The sequence below is a fragment of the Diadema setosum genome, chromosome 4 (genome assembly GCF_964275005.1).
Source record: "Diadema setosum chromosome 4, eeDiaSeto1, whole genome shotgun sequence".
In the NCBI taxonomy this organism is placed as follows: domain Eukaryota; kingdom Metazoa; phylum Echinodermata; class Echinoidea; order Diadematoida; family Diadematidae; genus Diadema; species Diadema setosum.
In genome coordinates, this window is record NC_092688.1 from 40,616,639 (window position 1) to 40,628,275 (window position 11,637).

The 11,637-nt window shown below is 37.9% G+C and overlaps 1 protein-coding gene across 1 annotated transcript; it reads left to right on the plus strand.

Annotated features, from left to right (window-relative positions):
• Positions 1-1,920: 1,920 nt before the first annotated feature.
• Positions 1,921-8,609, plus strand: LOC140227876 (protein rolling stone-like). The gene is made up of 3 exons (XM_072308261.1): positions 1,921-2,019; positions 6,248-6,485; positions 8,047-8,609. Exons 1-3 carry the CDS (start codon positions 1,921-1,923, stop codon positions 8,607-8,609), a joined length of 900 nt encoding a protein of 299 aa, XP_072164362.1.
• The last annotated feature ends 3,028 nt before the right edge of the window (positions 8,610-11,637 follow it).

Consider the following 11,637-nt stretch of genomic DNA (forward strand, 5'->3'; position numbering starts at 1 on the left):
GTTACTTAATGTTTGTCTCATATCCGTAATTCATTCATTTGCTTGGTAGATCTATACCCTCTCATTCTGTGTGTGTACTTTTTTAATGTATTCTTTCATCCTTTCATCCAATCATTTATTCATTAATTTAAGCGTTGTATATTAAATCCATTTTTCATCACAACTATAAACCAACTTTGTACATACTCATTTGCTATATATTTTCTGTGTCACTTAACCCGTTTAGGACTGACTGATTTGCTACAACACGTATTTCCCATAGACACCTGCCCGTGTATACTCGGGACTCGTCCTCAACGGGTTAAAACAAAACAAAACAAAACAAAACAGAATGCGATTAAAACTGTTTCATCCAAAACACAGATGAAAAGGCGGGCGTATGTTGCAGTGATTGTGTGCGGGAGTTCCATTACGCTGCACGCGAACAAAGGCGCCACAACGCGCTAATCCGCGCGTTACGCCCCATTTCAATGGGTATAAACGTATATAGTATACAAATTTAAAAAAAAACACTACTCCAGACATTTTCGCACGAATGCAACCGGTCGGGATATGCGCGTTATGCTCTGAAGACATTGGGTTATTTATTGATTCATGCCGATGAACATCGACGCCGTGTAGGCCTTGTACAGCATACCGTGTTAGCAGGAAGGTGTAAGGGAAAACTTCGAATCGCTGCTTGACTATGGAGACCGCTGGCGACCTGCGACGTCACCCCTGGTCAATACATCGCGCCTGCTCAGTCAGATGTTCTGATTTGGGATTCACACCCGATTATTCGTTATCTAACAACAGACTACAGGTGAATGATCAATGACGATAATCATGACGATAGTAATAACAACAATGATAATGATCTATAAAGTTCTTATCATGATAATTGTCAGTATTTTTATCATTGTCATTATCATCCTATATGGTACCGGGGATGATAGGAGTCGTCATTGTCGGTATAATCACTTTTCATTAATAGTACAGCATGATACAAAGTGACAATAAGACCAATCATGAAAGGTGTGAATAATGTCGATGATGGCACTATCATTTTGCCATTTGTGCGGGATCACTGTTTTCATCATCACCATAATCCCTTTGGAGGCATAATGTTCCTCAAGAGTATCGTGCCATCAGTGTCAATTTTACGTTACATAAAATATAAATAGTATACAGTTAGGCAATAATATCTATTATCGTACGACGCGACGCAATATAGGCCTATTATCGTTCCAATCTATAGTTATGTTACATTGTACGTGATTATGCCCTTCTATATGGCAGGGCCTACAGTGTATTCATATGTTATGTTTATATAAGCTATGTAGCGGCAGTAAACATGGCGGGGGAGGTGTTATGAAGTGACTTTATGTAGTGAAAATATAGAATTACACCGAGGACATTAGGCCTATAGTGTTTTGCAAAACCCCTTTAGCTTCGCCTTTCTTCCGATCTACAATAACAATATTCAAGGATCATAGTTACAATAAAAACGTTTCTTATTATAATCCATGGTTGAGCACCGCATAATTATTATGTGATTATGAGAACCGATAAATATATATAGGAACATAACAATAGCCTCGATTATAGAGTCGGAGGTTTGAATGCTAATATATTGCAGAATAGGTCTGATGACGAAGGGCGAAACCCGCAAGCTATATGCACCGTATATATTAATATATATATCTATATATATAGATATATATATATATATATATATATATATATATATATATATATAGACGAGGAAGACAAACAAGTTGACATAATGCATTAGATTCCAACTTCATTTATTTGTAAACCAAATTTACGACCCTTGTACGGATCTTCCTCAGGGTAACAGTTCACTGTTACCCTGAGGAAGATCCGTGCAAGGGTCGAAAATTTGGTTTACAAATGAATGAAGTTGGAATCTAATGCATTATGTCAACTTGTTTGTCTTCATCGTCTTCATGCTCTTATTCCAACAAGCGGATAATAATACCATTATATATATATATATATATATATATATATATATATATAATACACAAATAAGGACTTGAGGAATATTTTGTAACATAAAATAGCCCAAGCTTCAGCACGACTCATTTTTTCATATTTATGTTATATTTACGAAGCCGACGTGAAAAATAATCATGAGCCGATAAAACTGTTGTTAAAGGAGAACTCCGGCTGCTGTTCAGTCTTTTACGCTATTAACGTTTGAACAACTATAAATTGGTTACACTGGGCATGCTGCGTGGGTACAGAGTTTCAGAATTTACAGTGGCTGGGATTAGGAATGAAAGTGTATTATAAAATCATAACAAATCACAACGAACAAGGATGATGAAATAGCAGCTTCACCATAAGAATGCGAGAGTGCTATGGGTGGCTCAAGAAAGCAGAATAAAATGAAAAAAAGCATGCATACATTCTGCAAAGGTGATCTTGATAAGCAAGCGGTAAGTAGTTATACAGGCCTATGCTACATTTCCAAAATGTGAGCCTCCGATACTCGCACATTCTTTTGGTGAACGCCGCTCAAGCATTCTTATGGTGAAGTTGCCAAATTATAATAACATCATCATCCTAAACGTTCAGTGTGATTTGTTTTGGGTTTTTCAGGAATGCAGTGTTCTTGTTTATAATCAGTTTTCAACCCGCAACACTTTGTCTTGACGTAGTCTACGTCGACATGATGGTGTGTTGTAATGTAATGTTGTCTAAAACGAACAAATGAAAATTATCAAATGAGGCATAGGCACATTTCTTGCAAATATATTCCTTCATGAAAAAAACAACAACCATAATATGCTGTTGAAATGATTCCTTTTATCTGGCATGCTATTGGAGACAATCTCTTCTTTGTGGCAAAAGCTCTTTGATATGGAATAAACAGAATGGTATCACAATCAGAGAAACACATGAGACCGCATGCCATATCTGCAATCTCACCATCAGCTATACATCATGCCCCGTGGGTATACACACCTTAACGTGCGTTTGCTTTGCATTGTATGCAACGTGAATTTACTGTTTTCTGACATATTCCTGATCTGCATGAATATTGATCTCGTTCTGTTATCGCCGCTTTATCGCTTTAGTGGAATGGCAGGATATTGTATGGCATAAAACAGTCGAAAGGTGGCAAAAATTACAGACTTATATTCATTCACAAAAGTTCCCCAATCGATTTTGGGGTCACACGTATAGAACATCTGGAGCATGCAGCAAACGATCCGCGACTGCTTAGTTTGATATGTTTATTTTGTTGTAAGTGGTAGGAGGAATATGTATTCCTTTAAACCGTATTCTCAAAAAAGAAATAAAAAATTTTGCCAAATCACACAATTTGCCAAATGGCCACTACGTAACAATATTGTGCTTTGGAATAGGTCAAGCTGTGTGTCTCAATATAACAACAAAATAAACCTATTATTGGGAAATCTGACAGGTAACTCAAACAAATCTGAAATTTGACTTCTTCCTTTCAGTTCTTTTAATATCTTAACAAAGATTTATAAAGCTATGGATTAATATAATGAGAACATGATAAGAGTCAAGGGCTTATAATGGGAATAGAGGCTTAATTCCTACTCGTATAATCAATGACTGCTGTGCATATTGAATGCTGGATGAGAATCGCATCGCACAACCATGAATAAAGTTGAAAACCTTTGCAAAATGAAAATACCATTCATAACCGGTTTGATACGCTCAAAAAATGGTTCAAAGTTGTTGAAAATGTTGTTCAACTTGCGTTTTACGTGCATAATGATGAATATTCATTACAGTGTAGTGTCCACCGCGACATTTTTATTTTGTTTGATTAGCCGCATCATGTATGATTAAACTTTCCTGAAAACCTCATATTGATAGTGTTTGCCGTACCGTATCCCAAAACTTAGGAGTCATTATTATAGTAAGCTATCATTTTCCACAGTGCACCCTTTCAATGTTTTACCCTACCTTGATTAATCCTATTTTTGAATGGGGTCACACACATTCAACATACAGTATCTTGACAGAATATTCTCCTATGAAGTACAAAGAATTCAGAGAATAATTTGTCATAACTCTTGAAGACCTCGACGTACCTATGTTTAATCTTCTGAAAATATTGTACTGAGCATTTTCTAGTTATTCCTCCATCACTTTGGTCAAGTATTGAAGGAGGTATAGAAAATCAAACTCTCATTTTACCGACATGGTAAGAGACTACAAACTGATTCATAGTCCCCAACCCGTCACTCGATCCGACAAATTTCACTTGCGTTTAACGAGAACCATTCTCACCTAGTTCAATTTTACGCCTAAATCATATGAAATGTTGGATTTCGCTTGATAGCAGTCTTGAATGTGCACGAGTACTGCGTAATTTCAACCCAGACTTAATTTTTTTTTGTTCCTATAACGGGTCATCAAAGAACTATCATAAGCCTTAAAAGTTTCAGTCATCCTGAACTGTGTGGGTTTTTTTTTTCTGTTCACTTTATTTTGATTTTTGAAATTCGACTAACCCAATTCTGACGCCACCCATCAGCGCGTATCCTTTTCCCTCCAACATCTCTGTCCAAAACAGATGGGTTTTGTGCATAGTTTTATTGCTTTCATCAATGAATTCCTTTACTAGTCCAGAATGTTTCACACTCAATTCATGACTCCATTCTACCACCCCCCCCCCTTCCTCGTTGGGAGAAGGCGACCTTGTATATGGCTTAAGGGTTTTTTCATCCATGTCTGATGTGTTGTTGTGATTTTATCATATTTGTCTGCATAATATAGGCAACATTTTTCCGTACCTTATAGATAGAATGGTTTTGAAGGTAATGCATTTTACAAGCTCTGCTCTTTAACTTCCCTCCATTTTTATTATCATTTGGTAAAATCATACATATTAGCTCCACAAGATATATAACTACAGTATAGGTTGTACAGCAGGGACGCAATATTATGAGGACAAACCCACGTTTATCTCTTAAAAGTATGACTTTTATCAACATGATCTATGTGTATCTATGTGTATCTATTATGAAATATTGTTTTAAAACCTAATAATTATGTCATCACAGTATATGACCTCTGCTCGACTCATGTTGTTCGTTTTCAATGTTTCTGTAATCACACTTAACATTTTAAATTTGTTCTCAACACAGCCGTGTTCTCCAACTTTATGATTAAGAATAATATATATACATTGCTATCATAACGCATATAAATTGTTACATCATTTACAAATAAATGCTCATGATTATGAATATCGTCCGTACAGACATTATTGTACAGATTTAACATCGTCATAACCGGGCATGTAAGATACCTTACAAAAATTTATACTGCTGTATGTGAGCTAAGACTAATAAACACTTCACACCATGTAGTCCATTTTTAAATCACGCGCAGATCTATCTCGCGATTACACTGTTTAAAAACAAACAAACAAACAAAACGTCCAGGAAATCTTCAAACGTGAATTGTGACTGAAAAGGAAGAGAACGGTATTGATTGATTGTCCGCCGGCGTTTTGATAGAAAAGTGAAAGTGATGTACCAAGGTCGAGGAAATGAAAAAAGGCAGACATCAACAAGTGACCGTTTCATGATAAGAACCAAAAAGCAAAGAAAGCCAGAGAAAGAGAGAGAGAGAGAGAGAGAGAGAGAGAGAGAGAAGTAAAAGACAAATATAGGTATTGTTGTTCAAGTACCAGCAACGCATCAGGAACCCACAACCTCAATCCGTCAAGATCATCTGTCAGACCGTATGCTTGAGATCCATTTACAGATTTATACTTTGTGTATGATATGTGTGCACTTATGTTTTATAAACTGTAAAACAAGATATATTCGCGGCATGAAATTTTCGTGAATTGGAGACGACAAACATTTTTTTTTTTTTTTGGCAAGAAATTTTCGCGAGTTATCACTGCATTCCGTGCATTTTAATTTCGCAAATCTTTGCTCTCGCGAAATTAAGATACACGCCGTTGGGTTAGACCCGTGGAAACACTGAAGAGGCTACGGCTTAGTAGATTAAAAAAATATATTACTATAAGTTCCTTTACCTGTCCGCCCTATCATGATCCTCTAAACAATTTGAATTGTCTGCCAAAAAAAAAAAAAAATCGTCCTCCGTTGCATACTTAGCAATGCCTCAGGAACTACCACAATAATCATCGAAATATTATTGTTTTCGCGTATTTAAACCAGTCCTTGAGAATATACCTTCATAATCTGATAATAGCCACTGACATAATCTTTCTTTTCAGTGCGGCAGAAATATAACACCTCTCCTCATCTACCGCGCGGTAATCTTCTTCTACGTCGTCTCCTACTGCATCTACGATATGGTGACGACAATCAGATATATCGACGGCTATCGAACGTTCATCTTCCTCACCACGTGGATATACATCCTGGTAAATTGTTACGTCACGCTAGCCTTCTTCAATACGCTCGTCGACTGGTGCCGGATGGCGAGATACTCCAGTGATGATGTTGCAGAAGGTAATAAAAGAACAATATGTAAAGAGATTTATGCTGAGACATGAGGTAACGGTATTATTTACAATATAGGGAGCAGTGATTTAAAAAAAAAAAAAATGTTCGAGTTATCACATTCGATGACTTTGTTGTGCAGGTCAGCTGTATCACAAAACATCCTACTACATAAACATTTTGCAATAAAGCCTAAAATATAAGGAAATGTCGCCATTTTTCTCTCTAAACCGTAACTGTATAGACGGTTTAGATGGTTTAGCCAGGAGACAATATTTTTTTTTACTTTACATTGTTCACATTTTCATATATACTCAACACTATACATAGCATTGATCATAAACATTTTTGCATTGGTTGCTTCTATTCCTCACGTTGTTATCTACGTACAATGTATTTCGAAGCACTAAAGCTGAGTTTCTATTCAGTCTGTAAATTGTAAATAATGCTTTTAAGAGAGACAATGGACAAGTTATTTATAAGTCCTTTAGTATATAGTCAAATCAAGAGAGGAGACAGCGGAGGTCTGATTAATATGAAATAACAGGGTACTTGTGTTTTGAATTGATTTTTTTTTTTCTAATTGGAGCACACTGACTTTATTTGGCAACCTCCATCCCATTTACTAACCAACTGTCAAAACTCGCATTCAAGTATGTATCGTTGTGGTATTATACATACGAGTTGTTTGGGTATTATCAAGCAGATACTTTGGAAAGAGTTTCATACTCAGGAAGAATTTACAACTACCTTTGTCGCTCATCGATTTTGTGATTAACAAAGTTGCGAAACTAATATGGAAAAGACGTATGTCATAGAATATTCTCTCCAGTTTAAAAGGATGGTGTAGTTTTGGTTGAGATGGGGATTCAGGTTATTACCCTTTGCGAGATGATTAAAAAGCACTCATTGTATTATTATGAAATAAGATTACCTGAAATATCAAAGACCGCACAATTACTATCAGTTTTGTAATTGTTGAGAAATCCAAAAATAAAGCAAAACAAAGGAGTAATAATGAAATATAGGTCCCTACCATTATTAGCTTCATTCTGTTTTGAAATTTTATCCTCCCTAAAAAACACACACACACACACACACACACCTTTTGATACCTGTCAGAATTGTACGCTCTTTACTAGTTCACATAAGCGGTTTTTAATCATCTCGCAAAACGTTAATATCTGAAATTCCATTTCAACCAAAACTATCACCTTAGAAAAAGTATAGGCCCTAGTGCTTTATCAACCAATAACAAAAATATTTCAGAATTTTATTCTGTCCATAAGCAGGCCCCGACAGCATATGCTGAGTCAAATTTATATGTTTGATATAGCTGTCACAAAATAATAATCATTATCAAATCTTAACACCAATTTCCGTGATTTGTACATAAAAGTTTACCTTAAAACAATGTTTGATAGACAGACACTGAAATAAGAATAACATTGACTTTCCACAATTCTTAATCAACATCTCGTTATAACCTTCATTACATATTCAACCTACCTATGTATCGATCTATCCAACTATCTGTCTGTCTATCTGTTAACCTATTTGTCTTCTATAGCAGTTCCACACATCGCAGAGAAGTGTCAGTGGCTACTGTTCAACCTGTGTCTCAGTGGTACTCTTTGTACAACCGTCGTCTTCTGGATAATGTACATTCAGTACGTAGACATTCGGGATCTGTTTTTCCCGGATATGATGCGCAATATAAATCTCCACGTGCTTCCCCTCATCGTCATGCTCATCACCCTAATCATAACCAGGGTCGAAGTCAGACTCGCCCACGTTATCTACCCGGAGATACTGGGCCTGACCTACGTCGCATTCACGCTCGTCTACTGGCGTGCGGGCGGGACGAACATTGGGGGGATCCGCTTCATTTATCCCATTCTCGACTACGAACGCCGACCCGTGGTCGCGGCTCTGGTTATCGTCGCTATGATGGTCGCCGTCTTGGCTGCGCAGCTTTTGTTCAAAGGGATATACGTGCTGAGGGAATACGTGATGTGGAAGGTCGGAAACCGGGACAATGAGGTCTACGACATTGAACGTCAACCTCTAACTGGTTCGTCGGTGGAGATGACAGAAGTGAAGGATACGAAATATTCCGAGCCAAAGAAGTAATAAAAAGGGATGCTGCAATAAAAAACCAATCATCATGCCTCATTGACGTGATACGATACTGACAAACAAACAAACAAAACAAAACAAAACAGAACATACCCAAACGTGTGCATATTCTCGATAACTGTGTAACTACATTGTAGGTGTTAGAAAAAAAAAAATCCCACTTTTGATCCGTAATAGTTCGAAAACTTTACATCAGATAACACTGTCACTGTTCTGAGTAATACTAGTAGCTGAATAGTGCACAATTTAGTTGGAGATGATTTGAATCATTTATGAGAGCATGAATCAGTTTCGTTAAATCCATGATTACTGGTGTAAGTTTAAAATTAAGTTCCAGATTTGGTCAAATTTGAACCCTCTGTACAAAATTGAACTCTACACAAGAACCAATGATGTGAATGTGAGCCGGCAACGGCGTAGCCAGGATTTGATCATAGGGGGCGGTTAGTCTGAGAGGGAGCGAGCGAGGGGGTGGGGAGGGGGAGGGGGGGAGCGGATGAGGTGTCCCCCCCCCCTCCCACTGTGAGAACTTTTTGCATTTTGATGTTGTAAATGGTGCAATTTGAGGCGTGCTTTCGCGTGTTTTATCGACTTCAAACAGTCCCACTTGTTTAAGGTAGCAATACGTGTATATTTTGATGTATAGATTATCATTGAATAATGATATTGCCTATATAAAATGGTATTCATTGAAATAAACTTTTTGTACTAATTCTTACAATGAATATCATGAACGATGTCTGTTAAGCAAAGGGGCATTTCTCCTCCCACACGAAGGTGATTTTGCATTGTCAGACCTGAAATTCAGCAATCTGGTGCAACTTTTGGGGGCGATACTTAGAATTTTTTCAATGCCAAATAATAACGGAAATAATAGGGCTTTTTCAGGGAAGTGTTAAAAGCATGGAATTTAGCTCTTATTCCGAATGTGCATTATCTCTGTGTATGTACAAAGTCTAGTGAGGTAGAGCATAGGGGATGGTGTGGGAGGGGGATTCCCCCTCCCGCTAGACTGATCTTCTGCGTTTTTATATGTTGAAATAAAGCGATCTGGAGCACACTTTTGGGGGAAAATTGGCATTCCCCAAAGTGAATTAAGCCTATAGTGGGTACCAAGCAATTGAAGGGTGGCAAAATACCTCTTCCATATTCAAGGGAGCTTTTTTTCAGTTTTAGAACTGAAATTCAACAATCTGGCTCACACTTATGTTGGAATATCTGGAAAGTTGTCAATCAGAGAAGTGTAGCAAGTCTGTGGAAGGAGATTCTGTATTTTCAGATTGAAGTTAAACGGTTTGGTGCACACATTTTGTGCCATATGTGGAAAACTGTTTATTTCAAAGTGTAGCCACAGTCTACTTGTATGCATGGGGGGGGGGGGGGGTGGGGGCGAGCAGGGAGAAGGCGTGGGCGGGTGTATTACCACCCTTCCCGTTTGATGGAGTTTTTTGCCTTTTTAAAGTTGAAATTGAGATATCTCGTATACGCATATTTGATGGAATATTTGGGAAATTATAAATAAAACAAGGAAAAGTAGAAATTACGCGGTGCGTAATGTATGTCCCCGCCGGAAGTAGCATTTTGTAGCAAAATGTGCAATATAGGTAAAAAATCAAGGTCAAAGGTCAAAGAAGTCAAAGGTCAAAATTCTGTGTAAAAGTTTTGAAGCCCTCACCTAGTGCCATCACATAAAGCAAACGGAATCGAAATCGGGTTAGAAATGGCGAATGAGTAGCATTTTGTAGCCAATGTACAATACAGGTCAAAAATCAAGGTCAAAGGTCAAAGAAGGCAAAGGTCAAAATTCTGTGTAAAGTTTTGAAGCCCTCACCTAGTGCCATCACATAAAGCAAACGGAATCGAAATCGGGTCAGAAATGGCGAAGGAGTAGCATTTTGTAGCCAATGTACAATACAGGTCAAAAATCAAAGTCAAAGGTCAAAGAAGGCAAAGGTCAAAATTCTGTGTAGAAGTTTTGAAGCCCTCACCTAGTGCCATCACATAAAGCAAACGGAATCGAAATCGGGTTAGAAATGGCGAAGGAGTAGCATTTTGTAGCAAAATGTACAATATAGGTCAAAAATCAAGGTCAAAGGTCAAAGAAGTCAAAGGTCAAAATTCTGTGTAGAAGTTTTGAAGCCCTCACCTAGTGCCATCACATAAAGCAAACGGAATCGAAATCGGGTTAGAAATGGCGAAGGAGTAGCATTTTGTAGCAAAATGTACAATATAGGTCAAAGGTCAAGGTCAAAGGTCACAACTGAAATTCTGTGCAGAAGTTTCAAAGCTCCCATGTAGTGCTATCATATAAAGCAAACAGAATCAAAATTGGCTCATAAATGACAGAGAAGTAGCAAATTTAACATTTTGCTCACACACGGACGCACACACGGACGGACGCACGGACGGACGGACGGACGGACGGACGGACGGACGGACACACGGACACACACACGTACGGAGCCCGTTTCATAGTCCCCTGCTCGAACTCGTTCGGCGGGGACAAAAATACAACTGATCCGGGGGAACTGAGCGAGGAAACGGTTGATTAAAAGCGGATATTCCCTTGTACATGAGGGTACTTTCAGTTTTCGGAATATAAGTGATAAGTCTTGTGCACTCAGAATTATTCAGATACCCCTTCCCAAGCACGAGAGATTTTATATTTTTTGAATTGAAATTCAACAATCTGGTGCACACTTTGAGTGAAATATTGGGAAAAAATATATAATCTTACTTGATGAAAGGTTGAAAGGGAGACCCGCTTCATGTACATGCATGCTGTATACACGCATTTTTTTTTCCGCCTGCCAAATCTCTGGTCCAAATCGTGGCTACGCCAGTGTGTGAGCGTGTGCTTACAATGACCCTGAACAAAAGAAATGAATACCGCGAATACAACCCTTTTAAGATCCTCTGCTGAGTAGGCTTGTGGACTCTTGCTCCATGGCACATGAATGCTTTATTAATAATTCATGATGGATTGCCCTAGGCACTGTTTATAGTCTGAATTCATGATAAA